Here is a 22,413-nt window from a genome sequence, read left to right as displayed (position 1 = left end):
TCCTAAATCTCTAACATCCTCCTTCAAACTCAAGGTGAGACAACATCGACAAAACTTGAGTTTGGAAGGAAATTATGATCTACCAAAGCATAGATTGGATACAATAATAATGTCATTGAATGTCATGTAGGTGTGTAGTAATGAAAGGTCGACATTGGCCAAGGCAGTGTAGACTATATCAAGAACGGAGCTAGAGCTTTGAGTTAGGAGAGGTAGTTTTACTATTGGCTATGTGCAGCGGTTTCAACCTCTGACATTGCTACTATTTAGTTGCTAAGATTTTAATTTTTTTTTTTTTTGGTTTGTGGGTAAAAAAAAAATTATTTTTGTTTAGAATTTTTTAAAGGGCACGATTGTTTATTTTGGATAAAATTGGTTGATTGAGCTTAATTTTTTTTTTTTAAGTTTTACTATTGGTAATTTTTGTTGTTGAGCTATTTTTTTGGACTTGGTATTTATTTATTTATTTTAGATTTTAGATCTATAATTTTTTTTTTATGGTCACTAAAATGAGGAAAATGCTAGAGTTACAAGCTTTTTTTTTTAATTTTATTTATAAATTACTGATATGATAAGTGATTACTGGTAATTAAAAACAAATGATGTGGGTGATAAGCCCATTATACGAACCAATAAAAACTTGCTACCAAAAAAGTTTCTAAAATGTTGGAAAACGTTTGTGAGTATAGTATTAGGCTTTTAGAATTAACGATATTTTTTAAGAAAAACAAAATGTAATTTTATATAACAAAATTGCTAAAATTAGTATACATATATATAATAATATTTTTTTTTAAAAATTTGGGGGGACTATGTATTGCCCCTGGTCCAATGATAGTTCCGCCCGTGGACCATACCTATAAAGACTATTGATTTAGACATGTGGTTTGACCAACTTAGCCGAAGTTGCAGAGACGTGTAACCAAAATGAAAGCGAGATGCAAAGCAAGTATGAGTGGTCCAAGAACCTAATAAAAAGCCGAAAGCCAAAACCCACCAGATTTAATGTGTCAAGCATAAAGATGATGTTTCTTTCTTAATTTGCATAAAATAAAATCTCATTGGATTATGAGATTTGAAAGACGACACTCATCGTGGGCATCATTAGGGGGAGGGGGGCTTGACTTTTTAGATTGACAAAAACTCAATGAGCTTTTGTTGAGATTTCAAGTCTCTGAAAATTTCCAATCAAGCTAGCTGTTGGAGATTTTCAAACTATCATGCTTCTTTCTTTTCATATTGCGGATGTCTTTTGTAGTTGATGGGTGATTTGAAGGATTTGTTGTACTCTTTGTTTTTGTGTTTGGTTCTCTAGAAAATGTAAGAAAGCTTGAGGAATTGGGGGAGTGGATTTTTTTTTTTTTTTTTTTAAGAAAAAACAAAATTTTCCTATCCAATGGATAGCCTAAGACCTGTCCGCCCATTTGAAAGCTACGATGCATGGAAACCGACACCGACATGAGCACGGTACAAGTACGATACTAAGACAGAGTAATTTTTGAAAAATTATAACATAATACAGCAGATTGGACACTGTTACAACATGAATATAGCATTCCAAGTGAATTGTTGGTGAGTCCTAACTTGAAAGTGGGTGTGTACAGTTTTACCCGCTCCAACAGTCTGGTCTAACGATCTAGCAGCTGCCAACACCGACTAGCCATGAACACCCGAGAGTTATCTACAACAATGCATTGTCCTCTGTCTTAATAATTTTATCCTTAGCCTGATGAAGTTCATGGTTTTGGAATAATAAGAGAAATAAACCCTTTATAATTACCATTTTGTTGACCTTAATCGAAAGACACATTAAATTGAACATGAACTTCAGAACTCATGTCCAAAGGATGAATAGTAGTGCAAAAGAGCCTAAATAGTTTAACTGTGAATGAACAAACACCTCCTAGTAAAGAGCAAAGTTAGAAAAATAAATTAGTTGAACTTCTCCACCATTAATTTTGTTGCACTAGTATTGTGCTTCTTAAATTTCAAAACTGACCAACTTCTTTTCTTAACTATTGATAATAAGAATTTTATCCTTTGCCATTAGGAATTTTGTTTTTTTAAAAACATGTAACAGAAAATTTAATTTGGAAGAAATTCTAACAAAAGGGAGCAAAGTGCTTATTAGTATTACTAATAGTTAACGAAAAAATTCCCTAATTTTGAAATTTAAGGGGACATTGCAAATGGTTTTTTTTTTTTTTTCTTTTCTTTTTTTTGGAGAAAGGACATTGCAAATGGTTAGTAATAGTAAAATACACATACTATACTACATATTACAATGTTACATGTATGTGTGACCATCTTTCTATAAAATAAAAAATAAAAGAACTCTAGTATACCGTACGAAACAAAAGTACTCTGGAAAATATAAGTTTTATATAACTAAATGTATAAAATATACACTAATTTTTTCCTTTTGTATTTTACTTGTACAAAAATACTTTAACTTGACTGAATTTCAATACTATTATTAATAGTATAATTGTTTATCTTGTTATATACAACAATGAAATTATCAAAAATTAATATTTTTAGTTCCTTATTTTACTATTTAATTATATTAACATCATCCTTTTCATATTTTATTATAATGGTGATTTTTTTTTCTCTATTCAGATTTTTTTATACATAATTTGAATGATTCAATCTTATTGTCAGATATAACATGTATATATGCATATTAGATTTTAAATAAACCAAAAAGTAAAATTATTTTAAATTATAATGATATGTCAAAAAAATACTGTTTGTAATTTATTTTTTTTTTGGCTAAATAAGTGAATGAATGAATGAATTAAACACAGTATCTTTCATTCATTTTTCATATATTTTATTTGAAAACACAAATAAATGTTGAATATATATGCACACACACGAAATATATTAAATGCTTAACTAGTTGATTTTTTTATAGCATCTTATAAAATTATGTTAATATAAAATAAATATACTAAAATATAATAAATATGTTCTTTTAATCCTAAATTTTTCATTCAATTTTTTAATATACCCGTAAGTATATCGATTTATGTTTTTTATTTTGTATATTTAATTGTATTGTTTTATAATCTTGAACAAAATAAAGTATTAATGTACCATACAATCAAATGTATTGTATCATGGTAGGTTCTAGTTAGTTTAACTTGTAAAATTTCTTATAGTTGAATAAGAGATTTGAGGTTCAATATCTGCTTATACCAAAATATTGATTGGTGTCTTAGTTTGATGATAAAAAGTAAAAATCACACACATATATATATATATATAATTAATTAATTAATTAATGTCATGTACACGAAAATTTCTAGAGACAATTTTTGTACTAGAACTCTCACCACAACTCTTAAATGATCAATTCTGAGAGCCAGGATGGAAAAAAAAAAAAAAACTGATGAATTCATGTGAACGTGGAAATCTTTTTTTTTTTTTTTGAGAAACTGTGAATGCGATAACCTACCCTTCATAATCAACTGAAAGTTGTGGTTACAGAAAAACTACACATATATTATCAAGTGTCAACTGTATTTGCAACCGGACCATAATTACATGCAAGAAAAAATGAAAAATAGGATGGTGACATACACCAACTAATACTTACGCATAATAAAAGGCCTTAACTTTTGGTTGGATGTAAATAGAAAAAATAAAGCTAGTACTATCTTCTTCAAATAAACATCAACTTTTGTGTTTCTGTTCTTTATCAGAGGGACAAAGCTGTAAATATTCTTGTTTCTCACATGATGCTATAACTTCCTGTTTGTACAATTAGCGACAAATATTGCACAGTTTCCTTGTTTGAAGACATTAGGTAGTATCAAAATCTCCAATGTAGCTCTCCACCAGTGAAGAATAGAAACCTTTTAAAATGGAGACTTATCATTTTTCTTTCGGGAAAATGACTACCCTTTCCGAAAAGTTCATATCGTAGCTGTCTAATCTTAGAACTTGGAAATGGACCCTCTTTCAATCCAATAAAATCCTACTAAATCTCTCTGAAACAAAATCTAAACTCACAGCTTTAATTACTTCGAAGTTTTAATAGCAGTTGAGAATAGTCTTGTTCACATTTGCGCTTTAGGTTTGCATATGGCTGTTCATCTTTCCCAAATGCAGTCAATCTAATGCAGGTGCAGCAGCCAGCAGGTGATCAATGTTTGAAAAAAATTTGCTAAAACTTTTTACACACCATGTTTTATAACTAAAAACGTGGGTTCAACCCATAATTACACACGTGTGTAACAAAAAATGGTCTTAAATAAAATCAGATTACAAATCACAAGAGCCTAGAGTTTTATCATTGTTGAAAATTTAGGTCCCATGAAATAGAATTGTGTATCTTTTGCAAGATTATTCACTATTACATTCCAAGAGGCAAGAGCATGAAAAGAATCTTAATCAATGTTGGAAACAGTCCATGATCAACAAATTTTCAACCATACTTTTCTATGAGATAATTACGATTACCACTAAGGATGCCCTTAAAACAAGAAGTACTCTATGATATTGTTTGTGACACTCATTGTGCTTACATCTATTAGTTTGGTTAACTTTAATAAAATTTGATGACATGACAAGTGTTAACACCACTTGGTTATGCAAAACTTAAAAAAAAAAAAAAACATTTTATATTTCTTTAACTTATATATGAAATTATTCACAACTCTGTAGTATACATTCTTCTTTGGGGAGATAAAATATCTTAAGGAGCGCCCTTGAATAATTGATATAATATATATAGACACATTTTAACCTAAAAGGCCTAAACCCAATGGATATGTGCTCAATTATGTTATATTAACTATTTTTTTTTTCATTATTATTCTATATGGGACTTCAATCACACGTGTAACCCAACAATCTTCCCCTCACATGTGAGTATCTGCTTCTCTATAGGCTTCAAAACCTCTCTATGAGCCATTAACAAATCCTATTCACTCCCTTTTGCCTAATGGGCCGTCACTAGTGCATCATCCATGTGCCTCCACGTGTCAACTCCGCACGTCTTTTATCCTTCATGGGAACCTCACACCTCACCATTGGCAATAATACTCCTTTGTTGGGCCTTTTCCAAGATTGCTTGTGTGGACTTTATGGGCATACTAGGTGTAATATATTGTTCCAGCTCTAATTGCGAAAGGAACCCACCCTACTTCATTTGCGAAAGGGTTTTAAGTACGTACACTCTGTTCCCGTTCCAACTACAAAAAGAACTTCGATAACTTGGTCACCTTTGCCCCACACTACCATGAGCTCTAATACCGCTTGTTGAGGAAATAAACACCTTAGGGAACTTCTTTGAGTAATTAATATAATATATAAAGACACACTTTAACCCAAAAGACCTAAACCCAATAAATATGTATTCAATTATGTCATATTAACGATTTATTCTTCTCATCATTATTTAATGTGAAATTTTACTCATACGTGTAAGCCCAATACTACCCATGTCACCTACCATATCACACATTCTCAAGTTTAATAAAAAGATGACAAATATGTACCGTAAGCTATTAGACTTGTTTCTCAAAAAAAAAAAAAGCTATTAGACTATAGGGCTACATGTTAAGGGTGCTTGTTGCATGTGATTGTGGGAGGTTAGAGGGGTATTATTGTCTTTTTGTTAAGTTTGAGAAGGCATCATATATATGGTAGGCCAAATATGTGGACTTTGAGAAAGTATGGGTAAGAAGGAATAGAAATCTCTCTCTCTCCCTCTCTCTCTCTCTCTCAAATTACATAAAATTCCCAAAGTTTATACCATGTTTTTAATTTTGTTAAAGTCTTATATTTATATTCATTTCCATTATTTTGGGTACTAATTAAGCAGATAAAAATAGGAAACCACTAATTAATTTGACATCCATATAATAGAAACCACAGAGACAGAAAAGTCTGTTTAGAGAGAGAAAGATTTGTTTAGAGTGAGAAACTGATCATTGTCAGAAAATAAAAAATGATACTTAGGTGAAAAATAAAAGTTTATCAACAATTTCCTTTTTTTTTTCCCACTCCATTACAACCCAGTACAGCATAAATTAATAACATAGATGGATAGTGGCTTGAAGTTGATTTAAATTGAAACGATGTAATAAGAGGAGAATTTTAAATGTCATGAACCAACTGTAGGGTATCTCCATGTTTTAAGGGCATACCATAAGGGTAATAATTGTGATTGTCCATTTTTTTCTTGATCGATTATTAAATTTATTAACAGCAAGAAGTATCCTTATTATGTCTCTCTCCAATAGAAATGACAATGAATATTGTTTAGTGGGTTTTCCAACTCCACCCTTAATAGTAAGGGTTATGAATTTTTAACTGCATTTAGGAAGGGTTTGGTGTTACTTCTTAAGTATCCTAGCCCTACCCAATGTTTTCTAACCCTACCCAATTATGCATTTAATTTACTTAATTACCTATTATTAATTGCGTTTGGTTTGTAAATTATTTAGATAGTTTCAGTTTGGAAACAAATTTTCCGTCCCAAACAAGATTTGATCTTAAGTCTCTTCTACAATCTCAAGATACTGGCTTCTTGAATTTTGTTGGCACTTTTTGCACTAAATTTATAGATTGGTAATATTTGCTATAATAATTTTATATTATTTTAAGAGAGTAACTTGAATAATTTTAATCCCTAGCTACTTTGTTTCCTAGCTAAAAAATGTCTTTCTGTGTAGGAAAGCTTCAATAACATGTCAGCAAGCATGACTATGAAAAGGGTCCCTTTATTTTTCAGTACTCTAGCTCAAAAAATGGTAGGGGAAGATTACATATATATATATATATATATCTCTGCATATAGTTTTTTTTTTTTTTTTTTGAGAAATATATCTCTGCATATAGTTCATTTAGTTGTATCTGACTTATTTGATATATATGCTAGCTGCTCGTTTGGACTTGAGGTAGATTCTTTTGACCGTGTATTAATTGTGTACTTTATCGATATTCATATTCTGTGAGTTGGCAACCACTCTTGAATTTGCAGAGACATCTTTACCTGCCGAATTGAAAGGCTTTCATTTCCAATTTACGCTAGCTTTATAGTATATATCGATCCCACATATATTGCAGAATTTCAATGTTACAACTATTGAGCACAAAACGACGCATTTCCTGCAAAGATGTACAATGTAATTAATGGTTTTTAATGTCCAATGTCAGAAGTTGGAGGGGAAGCCATGGATCAATTGAATGTATGTGGCAGACAATGGATGGTGTCTACTTACTTTGCCGGTGGTGAGATGATGCCTGCTTTTGAATTTTTTCGACTTTTACCGAAAAGGAGAAAATCTTGTATAAGCCTTGTGAGGTCCATCCTATACTCTCCCCCTCCCATGACACCTTCACAGTTCACACACTGTTAATATTGTAGCTGCATGCATTTGAATTTATTTTTTTGTTAATTGTCCAGGAATTAGTCTGCTAAACAAATATGAGAATAAAGTTATTTATCAATCATCCCTATCAAACCTAAAATATAAATATAAATTTTGTGCACTAACTATGACATTTTTAATTTTTCCTTACTAACTGTATATGAATTTTACAATATTCATGATTTTTCTTCTGGCACTTTTAGCACTATGGGAGACAATCATCTGCCATTCTGCAGAATATTAAAGTCATGAACAATTTGCTCTCTCTACTCATCCAAAGTAATTGATGATCATGTCATAGTTATTAAATGCTTTCATGCTTTCCTTTGGTGTGTTAACTAGTGTATGCTACATATAGACTTATAAATACTTATGCATGGTGTAAATTATCCAGTGATGCTATCTTAATAATATGGTATAATACGTGGGTTCTAGATACTTCAACTGGTAAAGTTTTTAATGGTTGTATAAGAGATTTGGGGTTCAATCTCGGCCTACACTAAAAATTGATTGGTGTCTTGGTTTGATAATAAAGAACTATTATCAGGAGTAAACGCCATAGGTTGATGAAACTCTCTAAAAAAAAAAAAAAGGTATAATACATTCCAAAGAGAGAGATAGAGAGCCCCAAGCTATGCTAAGGTAACATAAATAATGAAATGCATGTTTCAGCGAAAATTAAATGATGAAATGAATGCTAATTGCAAAATCAATATTTCTTAGGCAAACCTTTACTTCTTCTTTATAAATGATAGTGTCTAGACCTCTTCAAGTATTTGACGATTCCCTCAATTGTATATTAATCCTCTTGTTCCACACAAATCAAGTTATTACAAAAAAAAAAAAAAAATCTCCTAAAGATAATTTCAAAATGCTGACAAGAGGTTTCCAACCTAATTTCCCATAATATGATAAGGCCTTAAAAACCACTACCCTTACTCACTTTTTGCCTAATCATTTGTTTTAGTTAATGAGGTTAGATGTTTAGTTTCCTTTAACTTTTCTTTTGGGGACCAACCTCAAGGAGAGTACATCGTATTGTGGCAAATTTCAAAACAAGGACTTCGATTGTCATTGTGGTCCACATCTCCCATTTATTTGTGAAATAAAATCTGATGCTGAAAGGACTTCTTGTACGTGCTATTAGTGTTCATCAAATTTAGAGCATTCACTGCTCAGCTAAAATATTCTAAAATAGAATTACAGTGCAAATTTTACACATTTTGAGCAAAAAAACACCCGCATTAGTAGGTGTAAAATTGTGTAAAACCATGTATATATTTTCATGAGCTATAGTACCCGTGTATATTTGCACGGGTACTGTAACTCATGTAAACGATTTTTTTAATTTATTTTCTCTCTCCTCTCTCAAACTGCTTCTCTTCTACCACCATTACAACAACCCAGCGCGCCAAATTAACTACCCAACCACCAAACACCGCAATCTAGCACAGAATATTAACCAAAATCAACTGAAAATTAACCCAGAATCAACCCGAAAATTAACTTAAAAATCAACTGAAAATTAACCCAAACACATCCACACAGACAAATCAACACAAAGATACACTTGCTCAAAAAAAAAAAAAAAAAAAAAAAACACAAACAAACCCAAACGGACAAACAACAAAGAGAGATCGGTGCTTATCAGAACTGTGGATCGGAGCTGTGGGTCTCGCTTGATCGAAGCTCGTGGGTATGGGTCTTGCTTGATCGGAGCCTGATTGGAGCTAGTGGGAGCTGTGGATCAAAGCGTGGATCGAAGTGGTGGTTCGGAGCTGTGGCGTTTGGTGGTGTAGATCAGCTCGTAGATCAAATAGATCGGTGCTCGGAGATCAGTTTCAGCATGGTAGATCGGAGCTCGGAGATCGGCTGAGATTTGGTGGTGGATCAGATGCGGATGGGTTTTGTGATTTGAAAAAGGAAGGCCAGAGAGATGGGTGTAGAGAGAGAGAGCAAGAAATCAGAAAAATGGGTAGAGAGAGAGAGAGAGAGAGAGAGAGAGAGAGAGAGAGAGAAATTTCAGCGTGGTGGATCGGAGCTCGGAGATCGGCTGAGATTTGGTGGTGGATCAGATGCGGATGGGTTTTGTGATTTGGAAGAGGAAGGCCAGAGAGATGGGTGTAGAGAGAAAGAGCAAAAAATTAGAAAAATGGGTAGAAAGAGAGAAAGAGAGCGTATTAAAGAGAGGTAGTTAGAGAGAAATAATAAAAAAAATGGAGTATAATGAATATTTTATTGAAATGCCTTGTAAAATAGATGAACTAATGTGGGTATTTTGTAAAAGTGAATGTGTAAAATAGAAAAAGTAGATTTTTAGTGTAAAAATAGATGTGTAAAATACACATACTGATGTGAATGCCCTTAGTAAAGTAAAATAAATGCATTTCTTTATAACCAACTACTAAACAAAACGTGGGGCCCTTTGCATTTAGTATAGGTCTTGTTCCTAGTCTCTATATTTAGAGCTCTTATGTTGCATCTTCTCATCAAAGTTTACATCCATATCTTTTCTCTCTGTGCTTCCATGGCTTTACCTAAGCTGATCACAGCACTTCTCTTTGTTTTGGCTTTTGCGAAGATAGAGTTTTCAACATGCTATGTTGTGAAGGGCAAGGCCTCTTGCCACGACTGCAGTCACAATGATGTCTTCTCGGGTTTGTACTCAACTTTCTTTCCCTCCGATTTACATGCTTGAAGTCCTAAACAAAATTATCTTTATGTTGCCATCTCTTCAGTATTTTGGCTAGGGAAATTATAGCATTTGTGGTACTATAATTAACATTGTTTAGAGTTTTGCTGCATTTTTTTTTTTTGTGTGTGTGGCTAAGTTATGCTATAGTGTATTGCTTTAAAACTGCATGGACACTACTATATATTTTAGGCATGGAGCAAAATATACATGAAGAAATAAATGACTTTAAGAGATGCAGGAGATGATACAAATCTGGAAAAATATTAATACACACCCTACTACAAACATTCTTATACACACACTTAAAATGCACTAAAATTATGACTTGAAATGAAGTCACAATTTCCAACTTGGAAATTGTGATTTCAGTGAATTTTAAGAGGTTGTGTGTAATAGGTGGTGTATAATAAACATTATCTTACAAATTTTACTACATAAAGTTTATAAAATGATGATGTGTTATCAATCATGTAAAGATAACAGATATATTTATTTAATAATTGTTGAAGTGACACTTATTAATTATTAGTCAATTTGTAAATCTTTTCATTATATAAGGTGTGTATAATAAACTTTATCCAACAAATTTTATATCTTAAGGCTTATAAACTGATGATGTGTTGTTGTCAATCATATAAATATAATTAAGATATTTATTTATTTATTGAACGTTAAAGTGACACTTATTAGTTATTAGTCAATTTGTAAATCTTTTTATTATAAAATAAGTAACGTTATAGCCATAAATTATTTTATAACATTTTTATAAATTTTTGTTGTGGCCAATTTTTATGAGTTTTGGGTCCATAATCAATACATCGATGTAAATTTTTTTGTGAAAAAGTTGTATCTCTAGCATTTTCTTTATAAAATTTGTAGCTGGCTTTTAATAGTGGATATGGGTCGGGTTGAGAAGTTTTTTCAACCCAATGGTTGGTTAAAAAAAAATTCAACCCAACCTAACTCATTACAGTGGTTCAACCCAATTCACATGGATTAGATTGTATTCATAGGTTGGACAATTTTTTTTAATTACTATTATTATTAATAAATTGAGCATTAAAACACCACCACCACCACAAGTAAGAGCAAATTTATAATCAAATAATTATGAGCATAACATCAAACAAACACAAACTATATGAGAACAACTTAAGATTTGGGTTTTTATTTAGGAAGATGGGCAAAAAAATAAATAACAAAATTATATAATATAATTTTTAATATATATTTTTAATTTAAAAAATATATTAAATATAGGTAGGTCAGATTAGTTTAGGCGGATCTGTAAATCTCATGACACAAACCCAATCAAACCCACTAAAAAAAAAAAAAAAATCTTTCTCTCATAAAAATAAAAAATAAAAAAAATTATTTCATCATGCATATTTTGCTCCATACCTAAAATAGTAGTGTCCATGCAGTTTTAAAGCAATACACTATAGTATAACTTAGCCACACACACGAGAGAGAGAGAGAGAGAGAGAGAGTAAACAATGTTATAGTAACACAAATACTATAATTTCCCTAGCTAAAATACTGAAGAGATGGCAACTTATATAAGATCATTTTGTTTAGGATTTCAAGCATGTAATTTGGAGGAAGGAAAGTTGAGCACAAACCCGAGAAGACATCATTGTGACTGCAGTCAAGGCAAGAGGCCTTGCCCTTCACAACATAGCATGTTGAAATCTCTAGCTTCGCAAAAGCCAAAACAAAGAGAAGTGCTGTGATCAACTTAGGTAAAGCCATGGAAGCAGAGACAGAAAAGATATAAATGTGAACTTTGAAGAGAAGACGCAACATATATATAGAGACTATGAACAAGACCTATACTAAATGAAAAGGGCCCCAGGGTTTGTTTAGTAGTAGGTGATAAAGAAATGCATTTATTTTACTTTCCTAAATTTCATGAAGACTAATAGCACGTACGAGAAGTCTTTTCAGCATCAGATTTTATTTCACAAATGAATGGGAAATGTGGACCACAATGACAATCGAAGTCCTTGTTTTGAAATTTGCCACAATACGATATACTCTCCTTGAGCTGGCTCAACTTTCTTTCCCTCCCATTGGGCTCTTTGAGCTGGCTCATGCATGCATACCCAGGAAGAAGTATAAAATTAAAACTTAAGAAGTATATTCTTTTGAATTTCTTAAATCCTACGTACTGATTTTTCTTCCTCTCGAAAATCTCATTGGATATTATTGCTTGACTGGTGAACAAGAACGAACCACAGATTTGTTCTTACCAATTCTGAATTTACTTACTATTTTTATAATAAATAAAAAAAACCATATATAGATTTGTTAAGTTGCATGGAAATGATGTAAACGAGAATGATTGAACAGATGCATTTTCTATCTGACAGCTATGATGCTAAATCCAATTTCTACACTGACCTTGTTCTAAATATTCCTTCAAATGATACCGACGACAGATGTAAATTTCGATCCAATCATTAAATAAGTTGATATTCTATTAAATTTTACAATATATACCAAATTTAAAAAAAAAAAAAAAAAAGGATCAATATGATGAAAAGCCTTGAAGCGTATATGATCACCGACATTCATAATCACTACGAATAACTTCCGCTCAAGAATTGCAATTCAAGTTCTAGCAAATTAAGAGACTCTATGCTAATTTCAAAAGGCATGAGCCCTTGATTCTTCTTATTAATATTTTTATTAAGTTTAGGAAGGCAGCTTTAAGCAATAGAAGGAACAAAAACTTTTTAACATGTTCTATATCAATCATATATGGATAAGAAAAATTTGTTACTTTCTTGGTCTCATTTAACAGCCTAATGACAGAAATAAATAATACATAAAAAAATGTGGCGACAAGCCGACAACAAGAATGACTTTGTAATTGTCATCTCTAAATTTTTCATCCAACAGGCCTGCACAGAAAGATTACAAACCAAATTGCCTTTCCTTAAGTTTCTATAAATACTGGCCCTTCTATTAAGTCCAAGCACCCACGTATAACCATCATTTTAAGTACCATATTAGCTTTTCCCTTCACTACACCTCAAGTTCTCTTCCATGGCCTCAAAAACTTTCAACATGAAATTTTGGATACAACTTGCCAAACACTTAATAATTTTGGACCTAACATGGTTATGTGCATCTCCTTGGGTTTCAATTTTTCCTTATAACTATCTAGAGTTTTTATATCTACCAAGTTGGTCCATGCGACTAACTATCCTTTGTTGTTATGGACGAAAAAGTCACAAGACCACATAAAGAAGACATACGAACTAATTCATTGGTCATGTAATTTTTTTGTCCATAAGAGCTAACAGTAGTTAGTCACAGCTAGAGATTAATTTAGCGGATATGAAAATCTCAGGAAGTTCTAAGGAAGAATTGAAACTACGAGTGTTTAGGCCTTTTATAATTAAACTTCCCACTTCCTTTTGCCTACTAGAGAAAAGAGAGTAGGTGTGGCTTGGTGGCTTTTGTGGATAATTTCGAATCATTCTACCAATTGTTGGTGATAATAATTAGCGTTAGGAAGAAACATATTAAAATTCTATTCCATATACAACCTTACCTTGCAAACATGTGCCTTCCTGAAAAATTAATATTACAATTTAAAATTGAATAATAACATTTAGAATTTTAAATATCATAATACCATATATATTATTAGATACAGGAAATAAAATCTTAATGGTGAGACTAGCAATCACGTGCCCTTGTACAGCTTTAAATGAGAAGAGAAAATAGTTTTGGAAAACTATATACACAAATATATAATTTGCACCCCCAAAAAAAAAAAAAAAAAACACTTTTGAATAAATTTAGAGAGACACCCAATTTCAAACTCAATTTCACATATTAAAGTAGTGAATTACGAGTAGTAGATACTTTCTACCTACCAAATTTGACATAAACCCACTGGTTTTTTTTTTTTTTTTTTTTTTTTTTTTTTTACAATTCACAATGGACCACTTTAGTAAATTATGAAATTTGGTGTGCTTGTAGTATTATTACACACATTCACATATATAATCGTTGGATGAGCTAGCGTTTGGCAAGAAAAAGTTAAAATGATAAATAAAGATATTGAAGGAAATTACTCTTTTTTTTTTTCTTTTTTTGAAAAGAAGGAAATTACTCTGTTGATCTTTTGGTAGAAGGGGCAAAAATTTTCTCCGGAATTTTTTGTGTTGTACGTAACTATTTTGATCATCCTTCATGTACATTGTAAGCTAAATTAATTATCGCAGACATTAACGGGGGTTTTGCACCCCAAATTTTTTTTTTTTTTTTTTAATTTATGTGTTTTAATGAATTTCCATTTCAACCCAAAAAAAGAAAAGAAAAAAGAGACGAATATATTACTTGGCCAGAAGAAAAAGAAGATTAGAAAAAGAAGAAAAACTTATAACAAGAAGTGATATTCTAAAAATGTAGCAATAGAAATACAGTAAATTAGCAACACATTCCAAGCAACACAGTTACGACTTATTTGAGTCCAATAACTTACAATACCACAAAATAAGAAACTTCTTAAAAGTATTAAAAGTCTTCTTCACACAAACATATAGTACAGCCCTATATTATACCACTGTCATACTATATAGACCACAAACATATAGTACAGTATATTATTATACTATATAGACCACTGTCATAGATAATCAAGGTATGCCTATGATGGGAAAGAAAGGAATATAATAGCTAGATGGTGCTAAACCCCACTCTGGTGGCAGAGGCAGATCGACGGTCTTGGATGAACCAAACTTGTTCTTGGTGGGCTTGCATTTCGCAGCTTCGATGGTAGAAGGGCAAGATTTGGAAAAGCTGAGAGGAGTGGAGATGGTGTAGGTGTTAGGCTCATGGGTTGTGATAATTTTAGATACCATGTTTTTCTTTGAGGCATAGAGCTGGGTTGGACCCCCTAGAAGCTTGGCATGGCAATTCAGTGGAGGAGATGATTTTGGAGTACTGTCTGAGGGAAGCTCGACTTCAAAAGAGCCATCATCTTCTGTGATTGCTGTAGCCAACTTTTTAACTCGATCACACTTCACAAGAACCTTAATGCCTGAAACAAAATAGGCAGAGTATAGAATGTTTAGCTACTTGAGAGACTAGGACTAATCAAGTCAGTCATTGAGTCAAAGTTGGTGCAAATGCAANTCTGTTGATCTTTTGGTAGAAGGGGCATAAATTTTCTCCGGAATTTTTTGTGTTGTACGTAACTATTTTGATCATCCTTCATGTACATTGTAAGCTAAATTAATTATCGCAGACATTAACGGGGGTTTTGCACCCCAAATTTTTTTTTTTTTTTTTTAATTTATGTGTTTTAATGAATTTCCATTTCAACCCAAAAAAAGAAAGAAAAAAAGAGACGAATATATTACTTGGCCAGAAGAAAAAGAAGATTAGAAAAAGAAGAAAAACTTATAACAAGAAGTGATATTCTAAAAATGTAGCAATAGAAATACAGTAAATTAGCAACACATTCCAAGCAACACAGTTACGACTTATTTGAGTCCAATAACTTACAATACCACAAAATAAGAAACTTCTTAAAAGTATTAAAAGTCTTCTTCACACAAACATATAGTACAGCCCTATATTATACCACTGTCATACTATATAGACCACAAACATATAGTACAGTATATTATTATACTATATAGACCACTGTCATAGATAATCAAGGTATGCCTATGATGGGAAAGAAAGGAATATAATAGCTAGATGGTGCTAAACCCCACTCTGGTGGCAGAGGCAGATCGACGGTCTTGGATGAACCAAACTTGTTCTTGGTGGGCTTGCATTTCGCAGCTTCGATGGTAGAAGGGCAAGATTTGGAAAAGCTGAGAGGAGTGGAGATGGTGTAGGTGTTAGGCTCATGGGTTGTGATAATTTTAGATACCATGTTTTTCTTTGAGGCATAGAGCTGGGTTGGACCCCCTAGAAGCTTGGCATGGCAATTCAGTGGAGGAGATGATTTTGGAGTACTGTCTGAGGGAAGCTCGACTTCAAAAGAGCCATCATCTTCTGTGATTGCTGTAGCCAACTTTTTAACTCGATCACACTTCACAAGAACCTTAATGCCTGAAACAAAATAGGCAGAGTATAGAATGTTTAGCTACTTGAGAGACTAGGACTAATCAAGTCAGTCATTGAGTCAAAGTTGGTGCAAATGCAATTCATAGAAGCCTGTAGGGGTGGCAGCGAACCCGCCAGCCCGTCTAAACCAATCTGACCTAACTTAACCCACCGGGTTGGGTCAGTTCTTAGGGTTGGTAAGTTGGGTTAGTCATGGAGGGGGGGGGGGGAGGCGGGGGCGACCATATGTAACTTACCCCCTTAGGCGTGACCATAGGGGCACCCCCGCTAGGAAATGTTGGATTTAGCAATAGCTACTGTGACTGGAGTGCCAAAGACTTCACCCTAACACTTCAAGAGAGTTAGCAATAAGGCGCAACGCATAAGTGTTCCCACCTCCCATCCCCACTACCCACCAAGGTTCGAATGAAGGATCATTGCACATGCGCGCGGGCTCCTTACCGCTAGGCCACCCCTCCTCGGGCACATGATGAAATAAATGACTTTAAGGGATGCCGGACATATTACAAACTTGGAAAAATATTAGTACACACTAGAAATGCACAAAAATCATGACTTGAAGTGAAGTCAAAATTTCTAATTGGAAATTGTAATTTCAATGTATTTTAAGAGTTTGTGTGTGTAATAGGGTGTATATAATAAACATTATCCTACAAATTTTACAACATAATTCTTATAAACTAATGATGTATTATTAATCACATAAAGATAACTGAGATATTTATTTATTGGTGGTTGAAGTGATACTTATTAGTTATTAGTCAATTTGTAAATCTTTTTATTATATATGGTGTGTATAATGAACATTATCCTACAAATTTGGATGATGTGTTATCAATCACATAAAGATAAATGAGATATCTATTTATTGGTGGTTGAAGTGACACTTATTAGTTATTAGTCAATTTGTAAATTTTTATATTATATAGGATGTGTATGATAAACATTATCCTACAAATTTTATTATAGCTTATATACTGATGATGTGTTATCAATCATGTAAAGATAACTAAAATATTTATTTATTGGTGGTTGAAGTGACACTTATTTGTTATTATTCAATTTGTAAATCTTTTTATTATAAAATGAGTAATGTTATAGCTATAATAAATTATTTTATAACATTTTTATAATTTTTTTGTTGTGATCAATTCTTATTAGTTATGGGCCCACAATCAATACATTAGTGTAAAAATTTTTGTAAAAAAAGTTGATTCTCAAGCATTTTCTTTATAAAATTTGTTGCTGTGTCTTCTACAAATTCAACGAACTCTGATTCATTGTCGGACTTGATTAGCCCTAGACTCTCAAGCAGCTAAACTTTCTATACTCTGCCTATTTTGTATCAGGCATTAAGGTTCTTGTGAAGTGTGATCGAGTTAAAAAGTTGTCTACGGCAATCACAGAAGATGATGGCTCTTTTGAAGTCGAGCTTCCATCAGACAGTACTCCAAAATCATCTCCTCCACTGAATTGCGATGCCAAGCTTCTAGGGGGACCAACTCAGCTCTATGCCTTAAAGAAAAACATGGTATCCAAAATTATCACAACCCATGAGCCTAACACCTACACCATCTCCACTCCTCTCAACTTTTCCAAATCTTGCCCTTCTAGCATCGAAGCTGCAAAATGCAAGCCCATCAAGAGCAAGTTTGGTTCATCCAAGACCGTCGATCTGCCTCTGCCACCAGAGTGGGGTTTAGCACCATCTAGCTATTATTTTCCTATCCCTTTCTTTCCCATCATTGGCATACCTTGATTATCTATGGCAGTGGCTTATGTAGTATAATAATATACTGTGTTGGGTAAAAATGGCATAAAATTGGGCTGTACTATATGTTTGTGTGAAGAAGACTCTTAATACTTTTAAGAAGTTTCTTTTGTGGTATTGTAAGTTATTGGACTCAAATAAGACGTAACTGTGGTGCTCGGAATGTGTTGCTAATTTACTATATTTCTATTGCTACTTTTTTAGAATATCACTACTTGTTATAAGTTTTTTTCTTCTTCTTCTTCTTCTAATCTTCTTTTTCTTCTGGCCAAGTAATATATTCATCTCTTTTTTCTTTTTCTTTTTCTTTTTTTTGGGTTGAAATGGAAATTCATTAAAACACATAAATTCTCCCTTAAAATAATAGCCGGTTGAATATGCTAGTATGGATACGGAAACGAAAGCATAAAGTATAAAACACAATAACACACGAGGGGTACGTGGTTCAGCCTAACGGCCTACATCCACGGAGGAAACCCTAAAGGACTACATCAATAATATATTAGAGTGTAGTACAAATCCTGTGTTACAATGAATCATAACATGTGTATATATAGTAGACTAAGCCCTAGACTAATAGACTTCTAGTACAAGTAGGAGACTTGGCTTGCACACAAAGTAGAATTAGGTTTGGGCCTATACTAATGGGCTAATATATCTCTAACACCCCCTCTCAAACTCAAGATGGAAGTTTAATGAAATCTTGAGATTTGATAAGGTTGTGAAGATTCCTTGAATGAAGTTTGGCTCTATTACGGTAGTTTCAGGAAGGCAATGATCTTGCAGTGTTGATGCGACTTCTAACGATGGCATGACTATACCGGAGATTTTTGATGGCAACAACAGGAAGCCAAAGAACATGAACGCAGCGGAAAAACACTGAGAAAGACAAAGATTGCTCTTAAATATACCGTAAGGACAGAAAACCATGGCCACAAGAAGGTGGCTCTGATACCATGTTAAATATTAGCATTGATATACCATGTTGAATATGCTAGTATGGATACGGAAGCGAAAGCATAAAGTATAAAACACAATAACACACGAGGGGTACGTGGTTCAGCCTAACGGCCTACATCCACGGAGGAAACCCTAAAGGACTACATCAATAATATATTAGAGTGTAGTACAAATCCTGTGTTACAATGAATCATAACATGTGTATATATAGTAGACTAAGCCCTAGACTAATAGACTTCTAGTACAAGTAGGAGACTTGGCTTGCACACAAAGTAGAATTAGGTTTGGGCCTATACTAATGGGCTAATATATCTCTAACACATGTTGAAAGTTTTTGAGGCCATGGAAGAGAACTTGAGGTGTAGTGAAGGGAAAAGCTAATATGGTACTTAAAATGATGGTTATACGTGGGTGCTTGGACTTAATAGAAGGGCCAGTATTTATAGAAACTTAAGGAAAGGCAATTTGGTTTGTAATCTTTCTGTGCAGGCCTGTTGGATGAAAAATTTAGAGATGACAATTACAAAGTCATTCTTGTTGTCGGCTTGTCGCCACATTTTTTTATGTATTATTTATTTCTGTCATTAGGCTGTTAAATGAGACCAAGAAAGTAACAAATTTTTCTTATCCATATATGATTGATATAGAACATGTTAAAAAGTTTTTGTTCCTTCTATTGCTTAAAGCTGCCTTCCTAAACTTAATAAAAATATTAATAAGAAGAATCAAGGGCTCATGCCTTTTGAAATTAGCATAGAGTCTCTTAATTTGCTAGAACTTGAATTGCAATTCTTGAGCGGAAGTTATTCGTAGTGATTATGAATGTCGGTGATCATATACGCTTCAAGGCTTTTCATCATATTGATCCTTTTTTTTTTTTTTTTTTAAATTTGGTATATATTGTAAAATTTAATAGAATATCAACTTATTTAATGATTGGATCGAAATTTACATCTGTCGTCGGTATCATTTGAAGGAATATTTAGAACAAGGTCAGTGTAGAAATTGGATTTAGCATCATAGCTGTCAGATAGAAAATGCATCTGTTCAATCATTCTCGTTTACATCATTTCCATGCAACTTAACAAATCTATATATGGTTTTTTTTATTTATTATAAAAATAGTAAGTAAATTCAGAATTGGTAAGAACAAATCTGTGGTTCGTTCTTGTTCACCAGTCAAGCAATAATATCCAATGAGATTTTCGAGAGGAAGAAAAATCAGTACGTAGGATTTAAGAAATTCAAAAGAATATACTTCTTAAGTTTTAATTTTATACTTCTTCCTGGGTATGCATGCATGAGCCAGCTCAAAGAGCCCAATGGGAGGGAAAGAAAGTTGAGCCAGCTCAAGGAGAGTATATCGTATTGTGGCAAATTTCAAAACAAGGACTTCGATTGTCATTGTGGTCCACATTTCCCATTCATTTGTGAAATAAAATCTGATGCTGAAAAGACTTCTCGTACGTGCTATTAGTCTTCATGAAATTTAGGAAAGTAAAATAAATGCATTTCTTTATCACCTACTACTAAACAAACCCTGGGGCCCTTTTCATTTAGTATAGGTCTTGTTCATAGTCTCTATATATATGTTGCGTCTTCTCTTCAAAGTTCACATTTATATCTTTTCTGTCTCTGCTTCCATGGCTTTACCTAAGTTGATCACAGCACTTCTCTTTGTTTTGGCTTTTGCGAAGCTAGAGATTTCAACATGCTATGTTGTGAAGGGCAAGGCCTCTTGCCTTGACTGCAGTCACAATGATGTCTTCTCGGGTTTGTGCTCAACTTTCCTTCCTCCAAATTACATGCTTGAAATCCTAAACAAAATGATCTTATATAAGTTGCCATCTCTTCAGTATTTTAGCTAGGGAAATTATAGTATTTGTGTTACTATAACATTGTTTACTCTCTCTCTCTCTCTCTCTCTCTCGTGTGTGTGGCTAAGTTATACTATAGTGTATTGCTTTAAAACTGCATGGACACTACTATTTTAGGTATGGAGCAAAATATGCATGATGAAATAATTTTTTTTATTTTTTATTTTTATGAGAGAAAGAGGGGGGGGGGGGAGGCGGGGGCGACCATATGTAACTTACCCCCTTAGGCGTGACCATAGGGGCACCCCCGCTAGGAAATGTTGGATTTAGCAATAGCTACTGTGACTGGAGTGCCAAAGACTTCACCCTAACACTTCAAGAGAGTTAGCAATAAGGCGCAACGCATAAGTGTTCCCACCTCCCATCCCCACTACCCACCAAGGTTCGAATGAAGGATCATTGCACATGCGCGCGGGCTCCTTACCGCTAGGCCACCCCTCCTCGGGCACATGATGAAATAAATGACTTTAAGGGATGCCGGACATATTACAAACTTGGAAAAATATTAGTACACACTAGAAATGCACAAAAATCTAAGGTTGTATATGGAATAGAACTTTAATGTGTTTCTCCTAACGCTAATTCTTATCACCAACAATTCTAGAATGATTCGAAATTTTCCACAAAAGCCACCAAGCCACCCCTACCCTCTCTTCTCTAATAAGCAAAAGGAAGTGGGAAGTTTAATTAAAAAAAGGCTTAAACACTCATGGTTTCAATTCTTCCTTAGAACTCTCTGAGATTTTCATTTCCGCTAAACTAATTTTTGAAACTAACTACCATTAGCTCTTATGGGCGAAAAAATTACATGACCAATGAATTAGTTTGTAAGCCTTCTTAATGTGGTCTCGTGATTTTTTCGTCCATAAGAGCAATGGAAAGTTAGTCCCACAGACCAATTTGGTAGATATAAAAACTCTAGATAGTTATAAGGAAAAATTGAAACCAAGGGAGATGTTTTTGTAATTGACCTAAACCCTACATAACCATGTTAGGTCCAAAATTATTAAGTGTTTGGCAAGTTGTAACCAAAATTTTGTTCAATTGTATTTTAAGTTGTAACTTCTTGATTGCACTTTCCCCATATTCATCAAATCAACGTCCTGGTGGTAGAGCATTCCAATCCTCATCATCTCAATTCAACTTACTGACGCGTAGATTATGTAAAACTGTAGGCTATCTTATTTTACTCTTATCAGTAATCATTTCTTTGTTAAGAGTCTTGAGATTGGTTATTTAGGTGTTAGCTACTGATCCTAACTTTAAATGTCGTGATTGAACTCTATTTCGCCTTATCCATTTATTGTTCCGTGTACCCTTGTTAAGCTCATCTATTTCATGCTGCATCAATATACTACTTCTCTCCTTTTGATCGTTATAAAATGAACAAAATTCCAATGTTTAAATGCATACATTTTCAAAATAATAGAAAAGTGAAAGATTTTGTGTCTCGTTGATGCTAAATAGGAGAAACAACATTTAAATTAAAAGCTTTCAAACATGATCTAATACATGCATACTCTTCTGATTTAGAAGAAAAATTATTTGAAAAAAAAAACACACAAAACACCAAGGAACAAGAAGATATCATAAAGCAGCCACTATTCGTGATCAATTCTATCC

At 33.0% G+C, this 22,413-nt stretch overlaps 1 protein-coding gene across 1 annotated transcript; it reads left to right on the top strand.

Annotated features, from left to right (window-relative positions):
• The first annotated feature begins 7,098 nt into the window (after nt 1-7,098).
• Nucleotides 7,099-18,116, top strand: LOC112025490 (uncharacterized). The gene is made up of 3 exons (XM_024058169.2): nt 7,099-7,248; nt 9,974-10,045; nt 17,532-18,116. The coding sequence occupies exons 1-3, from the start codon at nt 7,167-7,169 to the stop codon at nt 17,939-17,941; spliced, it is 564 nt and encodes a 187-aa protein (XP_023913937.2). The 5' UTR covers nt 7,099-7,166; the 3' UTR covers nt 17,942-18,116.
• The last annotated feature ends 4,297 nt before the right edge of the window (nt 18,117-22,413 follow it).

This window comes from Quercus suber, unplaced genomic scaffold (genome assembly GCF_002906115.3).
Source record: "Quercus suber isolate HL8 unplaced genomic scaffold, Cork oak 2.0 scaffold_68, whole genome shotgun sequence".
In the NCBI taxonomy this organism is placed as follows: domain Eukaryota; kingdom Viridiplantae; phylum Streptophyta; class Magnoliopsida; order Fagales; family Fagaceae; genus Quercus; species Quercus suber.
This window is presented reverse-complemented; position numbering and strand designations above follow the sequence as displayed.

Bases quoted from the DNA above. Each gene is read 5' to 3' on its own strand.
- LOC112025490 (XM_024058169.2), top strand. From the start codon at position 7,167: ATGTCAGAAGTTGGAGGGGAAGCCATGGATCAATTGAATGTATGTGGC. The intron at 7,249-9,973 runs GTGAGATGATGC...TTGCGAAGATAG, and splicing joins GTCTACTTACTTTGCCGGTG to AGTTTTCAACATGCTATGTT. The intron at 10,046-17,531 runs GTTTGTACTCAA...ATTTTGTATCAG, and splicing joins TCACAATGATGTCTTCTCGG to GCATTAAGGTTCTTGTGAAG.